The following is a 14,239-nucleotide window of genomic DNA, read 5'->3' on the forward strand; positions in this document are numbered from 1 at the left end:
TGTGAGAGGCAGGTGGGTGAGGGCAGGGGGCAGTAGCTGAGCCCACCAGGCCCAATCCATCACACAGTGACAGGAGCCATTAGAGCATGGAGGAGCATCTGTGGAGCCCCAGGTAAGAACGTATCAGGTGGGCTATGTTTTCTGTTACCTCATCTGATGCACAGTAAGAGCATGTATGGATGTCATATTTATGTATGTAGGGCCTATAGTGCTTACTCACAAACATACATACACACACACACACACACACACACACACACACCTTGGTATGTGCACACGCACTACATACATACATGTACACGTCTGCCATCCCCACTGTCCTCACTGTCCTTCATCTCTGACATCCTCTGGCCTCAGCAGCTACCTGACACGAGCTCTCAGCAAAGGTGAACTCGGTCACCTTCCACAAACATAACACACATGCCTTAAGCAGTGACCTTGCACTAATAGCAGACGTGTGAACAGAAAACGGGAGGTGTGAAAAGATAGAGTGCATAACCTTTACACTCCCTGAAGGCCAGCTGGGTCTTTTCCCAAATTTAGAAATTATTTTCTAGTGGCTGCATTGTTGGATGTTGGACACAAACAAATAGAAATCACCAAACAATGTCTCTAGTTTCTCTAACAGCATATTTGAGACATTGCTTGCTCAGGAGGTAAAGATGGATGTACGGTGTTGACATGAGATCATCAAGATAGTTTCTCTTTACTAAGTTTACACTTCCAAAGCATCAGATTTCTGTATAGTGAGTTCAAAGGGTTGTTCTTCTCACAGTCATGTCAGGTGTGTCAGCCCCTCCAGGAGTTTGGCTCATACTGTACCTGTATGTTAACATCAGTATTGTCTCCACAGTAACACTTTCTCTCTCTCTTTAAAAATGTGAAGGAGCAGTGTGCTGTCAAAAAGAACAATGGGCTTTGATGAAAGAAATATGAAGCCACACATCAACAGAAAGGGAGTAAAGTTGTAGTGAAGACAATGCACCGAATTATATGACCAAATAGGTCTTGCCTTTCTATAGTTAGAGCTTGCATTTAGGCCTATCTGATTATATACAGTTATATAAATATATATTTTATTGGCCACCTATTGGCCAGAATACCTCAGTACTTACAATATATTGCATTATACTATTGAATAAATACTGTGAGAACACTTTACAAAGAATTCCTCCCTCAACTAAATTAAGAGCTCTGATTGTATTTTAGAATCTCTTATTGAAAATGAGACTATTATATAATTCTGTGCAGGAAACAGTCTTGTAAAACAGCATGTTTTTCCACATAAATTGTAGTTACACCACACACCCTCATCTCTGCCAACTATGTTACATTTCATTGCCTGTGAGTAGCTTAATAAATAATGACACATGGTCATAAATGCTTTAATCTGGCACAAAGGCAACTGGAGAATCAACGCCGTAAAGGTCAGCCTGAGTAAACAATTTAATGATATATACTGTATATGTATATATAGATTTTTTAAAACAAATTTGAACACAGCACATGCTTTGGAAAGAACTAATTAGCATACACTGTAAGCTGCAGTTACACTGGCACTGGTTACCAATGCTAGGTATTGGTGGGTTCAACACTAAACACACAGATGGATGACTGTATGGAAGAAAGGAAGGGTTGTAATGCGCGTTGAAAATTCTGTACAGTAGGAGTAACCAGGTAGAGTCACTCTCTATTCTCTATGGATATATTCATGAATCATCAAAAGTCATGATAAGTGACTTTGATGTAACAACATACCACGTTTTTTGTTAAGGTCACTTGAGTATCCTGAGGCTGCATCAGATCCCTTAATAAAAGCTTTCTTTAGAGTTCTGATGCCAGAGATCTTTGACTCCAGCATCACCATTAAGCAAACATGCATTCAGTTAACTATATTGTTTCACCCTCTCCACCTGATTTTTTGTATTCTTTCAGCTAAAGCCATTCATGTACTACCAATTTGAATATGAGCGGATCCATGTAAATTCTGCAGCTGACACTGAACAGACAAAATGTGCAAGATGAGATCTATATAGGGAACACAGAAAAAATAGTCTATTCAATGTTCTGACCTAATTTAAATAAGGCATGTTTTTATGTACAATGTCTCTTTTACCCCATTCATTTTATATATTTTTTCAACAATCCTTGAAGAACAACTGTTATTTATTTAATATTATTTTATTTTTACATACAAGTATTATGTATATATGTATGTATGTATAATTATAATGCATCTTTTTTTCCCTCTTTCACGGTTTGTTATGCAAATTTATAGTCAAAGAACCAATAAATCAAGATAATATCCATGCATTACCTCTTCCCTCTGACTTGTAAGCAGAAAGCTTGCAGTTACAGTCTTGATGAAATGAGTTACAAACCTACACGGAATTACAGTGACGCTCCCAGTCTCAACCGCCTACAACCTTCAAATTGCACACAGAAGCCATAATGCCACAATGGGAGATTTGTAGCAGATATAAAACTCTAATGTAATTGACTTTGCGCCAGGATCAGATAAGCAGGACCACTTCACCATTTTCAACATTAAATGTCAAATCACTTCAGCTGAGTGGAGAGCTTGGTAATAAAAAGTAGCACTGGCCCATTGTGGCCTGTCAGTGACACAATAAGCTGGCCTCTTGAATCTGACTGAAGAAATGGGTTTTATGTATTCAAGTAAGGAAAAAGCTGGGACACCGTGACAATTGCCTTTTCATGATTTTAGGCCTTGTTTCCCTCTTACCACACAACATTAATGTTACATTGCTGCTTTTCCCATTCCAGGTTTTCAGCACCTCATACATCTCAGGCCTGTATTTTGGAGGGTTATTTTTAGACTTGTACAGAATTTAATGTTCATGCAGGTGGTTGAATTTTCAACTTGCTTTGAGGAATACCTTCTATACCATCAGAGACAGAGACAGATGAATGTATAAGCAACATTAGTGGACTGTTTCCCATGAAGACAACAGATCAGGTCACAGTACTCATATATATGAATCTATGATCACAGAGCAGCATCACATCATGGGCAGACATAGCCTCCAAACAGACCTCCCAAGCTCCCAAGTCAACATGACTGTAGCAATGATGACAGCTCTCTGTGCTCCCTTTCATGGTGTCTGTGGTGTGACTAAATGACATGCTAGTATAATGACAATTGTCAGCTCAAAGATGTATGTCAGGAAAATCAGACCCTGTATGGCAGCTCAACTTCCAGAAAAAAATATGTTGTTTTACAGTCTTCTAACAGAAAAGAAAAACATTAACTGTTTGTCTGACAGCCCACACAGCTCCTTGCCTTCTCAATGCAAAGTAACCCACTGTGACTGAGCTGTAGCCACGCTTTCCCTCTTTGCTGAAGAAAATTGTTCTTTCACAGTCAAGCTACTGTTACAGTATAATATCTGTGTTACAGTATATTCACTGAAAACATGTTAACTTGCTTTTTTCAGCTGAAATATTTCTCTCTACCCTGCTTTATTATGACTTAAGATGGTTTACAAATTTTAATCAGTGGAAATATTTTAAGAGGACGTTTACCTGTGTCTCATATATAAAACGTACTACACAACTAAAGTTTATTATGTAATTATTATTATAATCACCACTGAAGAGCAATAGTATATTTGCAGAAAATCTACACACCATCCATCTATTATTTTTACCACTTATCCTGCAAAGGGTCATGGGGAGTGGAGCCAATTTCAGCTGAAACTGGATGAGAGGCACATTGCACCCTGGACAGATCATCAGCCTGTCACAGGGCTGACACAGAAACATTCACACCTAACCTAACCCCAATCTGCATGCGTTTGGACATGGGGGGGAAGTCGGAGTACCTGGAGAAAACCCACACAGACATGGGGAGAGCATGACTACAAGCCATCAGTGCAGAAATAATTATCAGCATCCACTGCCATGAGTACATCTGCCCTTGGAGCTGTTTGCCAAGTTAGTTAACCACGATGGCAAACCATGAAAGAAATCTATAGGGCCTGCTCCTCCTGCTGTTTTTTTGTCTTTTTTCTAAAGACAATTGGATCAGCAGGATTTGTGGAGTTTCAATCAAAAAGTTGAAAAACTGACAGCTATGAGGCATCATCTTCTTTAGCCCTTTTGGCCCCGTTTCCGCTCTAGTCTAGCCATGCCTGACAAGTCATTGGAAGGCCTGTCTGCCTGCAGCAATGAATGGGCCAGACTTCAGAGGACACGGAAACTCAGATAAAGCTTAAATCATGAAAGGACACCATGGACAAGACAGCGGCAGAGGCCCTTACTCTTCATTTCTTCACCATGTTGAGCACTAACAGGGAAACACTAGATTTACTCATCAATTAAATCATTTTTGATCTTTGAGTAAAGGTTTTGCCTTTATTTTTGCTGAGCTCTATCTCTCCTTAGAGCTTACCATATGTTAAAGCAGTGTTCTCTGCAGGCGTGTGCCAGATTGTCACCCTCTCTGGCTACTCTGGAGCCATTTTGTCACACGTCGTGTTGAATTTGATATGACAAGGTTAGAGAGTCGTGGATGTCACATTGACTAGACACAAACAGTAAATACCTCTGACAGAAATATATAAGATAATTCAGATAGATGTGAAAAGCAAACAAACTGTTTACCTTGTAGAGGAGCATGATGATGTGTCTCAGTTTTAGCCTGTGGAATACACAGACGTCGTACAGTGCTGATATAGCCAGGACAGTCACACCAAGCTCCTTCCACAGCATGCTGCAGGCAGCACAGACCAGGCTGCCCAGGAACCAGGCCATTAGCCGCCAGGGTCCAGCATGGCCCCGCAGCTTGCAGTGACGTATGTAACACAGCAGGGACAGCAAAAAGAACAGGGCAGCCCCTTCATCAGCCCGACCCACAATGCCCGCCACTGCTTCAGTGTGGATGGGATGAGAGGCGAAGAGCAGACCGGCCAGCAGGCTCCAGAGGCCTCGTCCAAGCAGCAGGCGAGCCAGAGAAGTAAACAGGAATGTCACAGCACCGTGGAAGACTACATTAACCAAGTGGTAGCCCCAGGGCTCCAGCCCACCCACAGCATGGTTGAGGCGGAAGGACAGGGTGCAGAGAGGCCGGTAAGACTTATGGCTGCCACTGTGTGTGAGCAAGGTGCCCCAGAAGTCATCATAGAAGATATTCATCCAGGGAGTCTCTGGAAGCAGGTCCTGATTGGTCTTGATTGCACGACTGTAAAGAGAATTAAAAAATAAGATTATAAAGGATTTCTGTGTAGAAAAACATGTATATGCTGCAGATTGACAGAATAAATGAATATTTGATGCAGTACTGAATGTTGATGTTTCAATTCAATAAATGTCACATTGCCTCACTGTTTGACCATTTTACTGCCCTGCCACATTCAATAAAAGTGCTACATCTGGAAACAGTGTGCATAGTATATTTCTACTGGCAATGCAGATTCTCTGAGGAGGATACATGGCTATTCTTTACCAGTGCAGGCTAAGCAGAAAATATAGACTGCTGTGAGATGAAACTGCATTTGCTTACGGCTTTACCCTGAGACTGTGGTCATGTGGCATTCCCAAACAGAAAATCAGAGGGTGAGCATCAAGCTCTGGGCAGCTCTTACAGCTGTGGACTCGGGATTAAGCAAGAGCACCACACCCTTAACCACAAAAAATACAGACACATAGCAGGGGAACGACATGTTGGCAAAATACAGCTTAAGGGAAAAGCGACCTGGGGTGACAATCGACATGGCGGGTCTGAGTTTTTCTGCCACATTCAGAGGATGAAGCAGCAGCAGAGCAAAACTGAGACTTATGCCCATGTTCAAGGACATTTCTAAACACCAAATGTGTACTTTTGGTTTCTCTTGGCAGGCATTGCCACTAAGTAAGAGGCCAATCTGACTTCCCCTCTGTCAGGGATGAACCTGCATGACCTAACATAATGCTGCTACATCAGCCACAAGCTGTGTTTGTCAGTGGCTGGAAGTGGGGTGGGGAGGGTTGCAGCCAACAGGGGTCAAGAGAAGGGAGAAGAAAAGCATGTTTCTCCCTACAGGAGTCTTTAAATGTTAAATGTTTTTCCTGTCTTTTCTCCCACATAACGAGGTGTCTGACAGAGCAACAGGCATCTGCCGATTTTGCTGGGGAATCATTGGGCTGATGATGTGAAGGCAACAAAATGAGGCTCCACAGAGACAAGGGGGTTGGCAATAGCAGAGGTGTGGTAATTAAAAGCGTGATAGATGGGACATGACACGTGATAACAAGCCAAGTGTACCAGGTTGTAATGTGTCCTCACAGCAGTCACAATTAACACCCTGAATTAGTTTAAAGGGAATTAGGTGGAGAAAAATCGTAATCTTAAAATCACACAAGTTATTCTTTTCTATCTCTGAATAAAATAAACCCCAAAAAATAAAAATAGGCTAATGGACTGCTTCTTTAGTTGTTCAGGGGCATAACAGCTAAGGAAACATAAAATTTTAACTTGGCAAAACAACCACCACCTCTCAGTACCAGAAAGCTCATGATATGGTGCAGTGGGGATTGCAGCATTCGTCAAATCGCAAAATGAACCAGCTCACTCTGAGAAGGGTAAGCAGAAATAGGCCTTCTTATGATGGATCTAAGGGAAATAAATAGCACCTGGCCTCAGGAGTTGAAAGAGGCATAGAAATAATCAGCTGGGATATAATAGAAATACCTCAGAGGTCAGGGCACAGATGATTGGGTTTCTCTACCTTCTTTAGTCAGACTGATGGAGGCTCCAGCCTTCCACCAGCAGGCTTAAGGTTCAGTAGCCCAACTCTTCATGTCATGACTCAGATATGCCAGTTTATTTTCTCTGGCTCATTTTTCAAGTGAGATCTTCATTCCACCGCTACATGCACACGTAAGAGGCATCATGGTTCAATTACATCTCCAAGCCATTTTGGAGACAAGTGCGCTCTTTTTCCATTGCAGAGTGATGGAGCCAGTGAGGACAGATACATTATATATTACCTCCAAACCACACTGGATTTTTCTGGCAGCAAAGCACAGACAAAACCCTGCGTCAGTCAGTCAAAAGCCCACTTTCTTAATAAACTTGGCTTACAGAATTGCTCAGATCCTTCTTATATGTCACAGAGGCAGGCGAGCACCTAACATACAGCAGCTGAGAATTAGGTGGAGGGAGGATTGTTGTAACCTCTTAACCAACTCTGCAACTGCTACCCCATGAAGATGAATGGGATACACACACAGCTGAATTAAGACATTTGCATTATAGTAAAACTAGTCATGGTGAGTCTTCCCAATCTATGCCAAGTCATTAATCCACTGTGGCTCTTCCTCATCATTAGACTGCACCATCTAAGAGGCCAGCATGAGAGGAAGATTAGGTTTCTGTGGCCAGTCAGGCCTTTTTCCCAGTGAAGCTGGTGGCAGGGAGGGACGTTGCTGTGGACTGTAAAACATTTTCCAGCCAGAAGCATTCCATACCCAGACCACCAGCCCGTGCATTGACTCCCAGAGGAACAACAGGATCATGTGGTCACTAAAAAGAGAAGCGTCTGGAAAACCTTTGAACTTGCGATTACACTTTTGCAATCATTGATTTGATACTGCAATTCTTAGTCCGTCCAGAGATTCTCTGATTTGTAACCATGCACCTCAGTCTGTTTGATTATCACAATATCAATTATCAATTATCATTTACTTATATAAATACACTGTGAAATATTTAGCAAGAAGAACACAGCTTTTGTGTCATTTACAGATTATAATGTAATAGCACTAATTGGAATAACTGTGCTGGATACAGAAACCCTAAAAGTGTCCCTTAGTATCTGTCACTAAAATTAAAGTGTGAATATGAAGAGCAGCAGCAGGTTGAAGAAAAATAGGTAACTCTTAGGACTATAGGCTCCCACTTAAAGAGGCTGTCTAAAACTGAGGAGTGATTGGCTTTCCAGTGCGGCACTCACGCACATGGGAGATGAGACTGGATATTAGGAAGGAGATTGAAAACCAAGGGCATATCATCAAGATTTTCCCTTTACAACCACTCAATGAATTTAAGATGGTTCTCTGAATGACATCGAGCTGTGGTATAAACCTTTTTAAAAACCTTCAACATCTGAAGGAAAAGCACATAAAAATAGGCAAACCATCCTTACCAAAGAATGCAAACGCTGGGCATCTTTCCACAAGTAAAGCACACAAGAGTAGATTCGTTTTAAAGTAACAGATGCTTTACATGGCTGAAAATACAGGAGCAATCTGACAGGCATTCAGAAACCAAAAGGCAAATGCGCAGCCACTTCAACAATATGATTAAAGTTTCAGGAAGGGTTAAATTGCTTTTAAAATTCGGCCAACTATATGTCATTGACCAGCTTTAATATCTGAAGGAAGCACAGTGGTATTTTTAGATTGCCCACAGAGACAGTGTATAGCCCACTCAGGGTTTCTGGCTAACTCTTTTGTCTAATGTTTTTTCCCATGGCCATACTAGGTCCTTTTCTGAGTACTGTATCTCCACTGCCTTTAGGGTACTTAGTACACAAAACATACTAAATTTCCATAAAGAAAATACATGTAAAATAAGGTCTTAACATAACTTTATAGATTATTTAACAAATACTTTAGTACTGTATTTATGGTCTCAAAACTTGGCATGAAATGAAAGATGAATTAACGTCTTAGTTTGGCTTTGGGCTACTAGTTAACGTATTCAGCACATTAGAAAAGCAATCCACCCCTCAAAAAGCTCCTGGATCCTGGATCCCATTCACCATCGAGAAAAATAAATTAATTTTGGCATCTATTTAGGTTCTATTTTGGTTGTTTCAGTCAAAATGTAATTAATAATTCAGTGTTAAAGTGTGAGTAAATGTTTTGATGTTTTAGCTTTAACATGAGGCTAGTACAGTGAGTGAAAGCAGAGGCTTGAGAGTACAAACAGTGAAAGTGACTGTGGGGTAGCTCACTGTAGCCAATGCACCACCACTGAGGCCCCATAAAATCCCTATTGTCAAGAATGAATGGCTGCTTTCTTCCATTTGACATATGCGATTAGTAAGCCTATAATAAAAATTCTTAAAAGAAAACAGCATCAGGGAGCAATGGATAGATAATGGATTTTTTAACGTGAAACAGAAAACATGTATGTTGAGTTTTTATTTAGGAATTTAATTAAAAGTAATCCGTGTTCTGCAAATATTCACTGGTGTAACGGGTGAGAACATTTTACATTAAAATAAGCAATTTTAAATAAATTCAGCATACTGAAAAACAATCCTAAATATTTATTGTGCAGTACCACAAAGTTATAGTAACCTCTGTTATCTTTTTTTACTTTTTAAAATGTACCATTCCTAGGAACAAATTAGGAATCCCTGGCTGTGGATACCGGATGCTTCACTCCATCACTGTAATAAATAGAAGGAAGCGGGTTCAGGATGGATGTGAGCCCAGGATGAACAATCAGGATAAAGGTCATAGGCTCTAGCTCCTCTTTACTCATACCAAACAAGTCTGAACTTCAATATTTTTACAGTTGATATCACTTTACATCATCATTTTTGCATTGTATAAAGTATGCTGACACTATCATTATTAGATATTTATTAACTTCTGCTACCTCCTTCCTCTAAATGGGTACCTCTGCTTTCCTTCAATGTGTCGGTGCAAAGTGCGCACAGACAGACACATTCACTCATGGCACTGACATTAAAACATGGCCTTTGATGTTAATATTTCAGATGGTCTGCTTCCTTACTCTGGGCTCAAATATTTCACTTTTTTCAGTTACTCTTATATTACAAAAAATAGCTCTAACTAAAGGCTCACTAAAATGTTCTTCAGAGTGCAACATGCAACACTGTCCAACACTAGCTAACTAAGTGGAATAGGTCTTCCCCTCAGGGAGAGTATTTGCATTGCTCCACTGGCACAATCACACACACTCAGTCCATTTCATGGCACAGTAGACAAGCAAACACTGGGAGACTGAGACACTGAGTCTGGAGCAGGGCAAGCTCTTCCAGCTCTGCAGAATGTTTTAGCTCAGTGAATACCTATGCCTGCTGCCTAGCATCCCTGATCAACCCATTGCGCTGTATGGGATGGTCACAGTAGGGCATGTCTTGAATGCTGATCACCAGAGCTAATAAGCTGGCCAGCAAACCAACCAACCAAAGAGCCACACTTCTGTCCAGCCAACCAGGCTGATGTAGCAGGAATCCTGTCAGCCCAGGATTGAATGTCATGGCGTGAAGTTACCACGGTCACATATGAAACTTGCTTAATCCTCCGATTTCCACAGAGGCTTTAGGGGCCACTGACTTGTTTCATAAAACTCTCAAAATCCATCTCCATTACTTTCTATATTACTTTCTGATCAACCCTACAGAAAAATGTATTTACACTTACAATATTGTGTTAAGGAAAACATCCAAAGACTAAATTCTCCAAATCAATTTCAGTTTCTATAATAGATGCTCTTCAAAAATATCCTCATTTACTGTCCAAAGCCAGAGCGTTCTAAAGAAAGGGTCTAAGTGCCGATTCCAGGTGTAACAGCCGATTGCGGGAGCTAGCCATACAGACAGCAGAACAGGGTCCTATAATACACTCTGATTATTGTATCTAATAAATCTGTCAGCATGTGCAGAGCTGAGGCAAGACAGCAAAGAGCTGCTGGGTCAGCCCTCTTACACTCACACTCGTCCCTCTTTTTCTCAGGCACTAACTCTTCTCTCTTTTCCACTGTCTAAACAGAAACTGTTGCTTTGTATCTGTCACTACCTCCATCTTCAACTGGCTGCCTCGTTGTGGGCAGTCAGAAGAACTTTCCACAGCTGGTCTTCAGATGGTTTTCATATAAGTTAGTTCGTTCTTCAAGGGCCAAAATCAAACAGAACCCCGTCACATCTGTATACTGATGCACAGGCAGTTGTCTGATAAAAAAAGGAAAAGTGGGAAACTAGACAAGTTTACAGCCATTCTAATAGCATATTATCTTGGGGATAACAGTCCTTTGAGCTACATACTAACATCACCATATAAATACATGTACATTGACAATGTGGTGATGTGTAGCAAATATAATATTTAAAAATGTTTATCATAAATTAGCAGATTAGCACACCAAATTTGTTAAACACAAAGCACAGCTTGAAGGGGGTGCATGAATATTAGTTGAGAATGTATAACATTTCATCTAACATTTGCTGAGACATTTCCTCAAAACCAGAAAATTACAAAGAAAATCAAATTCTAGACGATCATCACATAGAAAGCATGAGTGTCTCGGCAAAAATTCTGGCAATCCATACAGCAGCAGTTGACACATTACTGTGCAGACAGAGTGGACCAAAAGATCCATCAACCGACACTGCCAAAAGCTTGCTGCTAGCATAGGTAAGCGATAGATGAGAAAAAATCTTCTAAAAATATAAAAGAAGCTGATACTGCAAAAGATCAGAAAATGACTTCACAATTTGATAATTTCTTCAATTAAGAGATACAACTTTTGTTTCCATTAAATTGGGATCTGCCATTAAAACTGCTTGAAAACAAATGACTTGAGAAGTTTATATTTAAAACAATACTTTGAATGATGAACTTTGCTATGTATTGTTGGTTTTCTTACAATGACCACATAATGGTCAACAAATTAAAACAATTTCTCAGTGTCTTCTTTGGTTTGTTAAAGTGGAAAATTTAACCAAACAGGTTTTATTTAATAAACGTCACAGCACAACAAGAGTAAAGAACAAGGTCTTTGTTCAGAAACTAGTTCTATGTCCATGTTTCCCCTCAGCTTGACCCATGTCTAATGCTGTGGTAGTTCCCCAGACTCTTGGAGGAGGGGGCTACTCTGCAGCACTCTTCCTCACAACAGGAGGGCTTTTGTCATGCTCTGACCTTTTCGACCATGTGGTAATAAATGTGTTTGATTTGTTCCTCCTCTCGGGTTTAGAGTGCTTCCCTTTCACATGCAGGGAAGATCAGTGGCAACTCTTTCTGGACTTGTGGCCATGTTGCGTGCAAGACCCATCCGGCCCAGCCTGGCCCACCACTGAGCTGCTTAAGCATTCTGGTTAGGGCTTGGAGGATGGTGATCCATGGAGGGGTTCAGCCAGACCTGCACCAGATGGATGGGACAAGCAGCGTAGAATGGAAAAATCCTGTGCAAGCCAGAGTTCAGATGTCTATTCAGAAATGCAACACATGAATGAATGGATCATCTGTGCAGCATTTTGTCGTCCTTCTCCCCAATCCTTTTTGCAAGGAGGGGCTTTACGAGGCACAGCAGCCCTGAAGGATGAGCCTGAATCATGGCACATCACCACAGAGGCCTCTGCTCGCTGATGTTTATTGCATGAGGGCTTAAGTGCAGGAAGAGCCTTAAAGAATGCCAGTGAAGCAGAAAGGAGAAGACATCTTTAGTGCCCCAACCATATTATATCTTCAGCATTTGAAACAGCTGCATCTTTTCTATTTAAATATGAAGATGCTGTCTCCGTGCAAAAGGACTGTAGAGAATTTCCTCCTGCAGGCACGGTGATTAGTGGCCATTTTCTAAAGGCCCATGTGATCAATCAAAGACAAATATGAGAAGGGACCAGCTTAAGGCCCTAACAGCACAAGAGAGAGCAGTCAGATGGAGACCAGGAGAAAGAGAGCCACTTATTACTATCAAACATTTTTCATTAGCTTTATATAAACCTCAAAAGCTGACTTTTTGTCACTCCTCCCTAGTACCCACAAGGCAAGAAAAAGAACACAGCATAAAAGCTTGTTTGGTAAATTGGGACACCCACACACGTACTGTACACAAAGAATCATTACATTAATGAATGGCAGCTTTCAAGGATGCAGCTCTGAGTGATCCCATTAGATAGTATCACAACAGGCCAGTGTTCTCACATTGCTCTCGACCCAGCCTTTTTTAAACTCTCCCATTTGGGCTCTAGTTCCAGGCCCTAATTGATGGCACATGTAGTCTACTCGCACATTGATGGAGAGCCCCCATCGAAAGCCACGTGAGCATGTGGAGGCTGTTAGTGTTAACAGGGATGGGGCTTTGCTGTTCCTTCAGGCCTAAGCAGAGGTTTTTATGTAACACACTGGACTTGTGCAGGTCTGATAGCTGATGTTGTCACCTCATTAACCTTTGCTTGCTCTCAGATATTCAGGACCAGTGTGAGACAGTACACAGGGAGGAAATCAGGTTTATGCAAGACATAATCTAGCATGTATTTTATCTTAAATTGGAAAAGGAAACCTAGTTTTAAGTGGGTTGATGCTTTTGAACATTAAAGTTCAGCTACACTGTAGTATACCACTTGTCTAAATAGAATGAAACTGATGAATATAAGAGAAATAAACAATAAGCAAATTAAAATCTGCATAACCTGAATCCTATTAATGCAAAAGCAACCTAAATATCTCAAATGCCCTGCCATTGCGTGAGACTAAGCAACCTTGTAAACCCACAAACATGTCTAAGAGGAACCCAAATAGCTTATTACATGTTTTTAAATGCTTTGTCTTCCACATGGTGTCAATTTGCATTTTTGCAAAGGAGCTCATTTACGCATTTTAAATTTTATGGCCACCAAATCACCCAAACCACGCCGCCTCTGTAACCAGCCCGGCTTTTTACAGACTTTACAGACTGGATTTCCTCATTTAGTTTTCCATTTAGAAATGTCAGATCTCTCATATACATAAATCAAAACAAATATACACAAGTTGGTTCCATGTGTTAAACACTGGTTTAAAGCAATGAAGCGCCTTTAAAGTGCTTGCTGTTGTAATACATGGCTCCAATTTTTAAACAGGTAAAGTATTACTAAAGCAGTACAACTTAACTGCCCCATACGTCTGCACAAAATTCAGATTACACTGATGGGCAATGTATATGCGAGTAAGTATTTCTGGTAATTACCCTGTATCAGTCATAAAGAAAATGTTACACTGCAATACTAGGGACATTTTGTTACTACACATATCTACCAACAGGGCTTTGTGCCTTGAAAAGGCAAAAAATGGAAATAGCAATGCTTCCACCTGTGTCTTCATGTCTGCTCTATATTGTGTTGTCACTCCTGCTACTGCGCTACAAAAGACTTTCCCCGGCTAATCTCTTTCTCTGAGTCAATAACATTCAGAGGCAATTTTCCTCAGTTCCCATTGCCGGGCTAAATTGAATTCCAAACTGAGATACAGTGTATACTGCAACAGTCAGCAGTATTGA

At 40.8% G+C, this 14,239-nt stretch overlaps 1 protein-coding gene across 2 annotated transcripts in view; it reads right to left on the reverse strand.

Annotated features, from left to right (window-relative positions):
• Positions 1-14,239, reverse strand: part of tmtc2b (transmembrane O-mannosyltransferase targeting cadherins 2b) — an 83,776-nt gene that overhangs the window by 42,606 nt on the left and 26,931 nt on the right. For both annotated transcript variants that reach the window (XM_026311576.1, XM_026311577.1), the window contains exon 2: positions 4,627-5,203. In XM_026311576.1, coding sequence (XP_026167361.1) covers positions 4,627-5,203 — 577 coding nt within the window. The remainder of the gene's footprint in view (positions 1-4,626; positions 5,204-14,239) is intronic.

The sequence above is a fragment of the Mastacembelus armatus genome, chromosome 6 (assembly GCF_900324485.2).
Source record: "Mastacembelus armatus chromosome 6, fMasArm1.2, whole genome shotgun sequence".
Taxonomy (NCBI): Eukaryota; Metazoa; Chordata; class Actinopteri; order Synbranchiformes; family Mastacembelidae; genus Mastacembelus; species Mastacembelus armatus.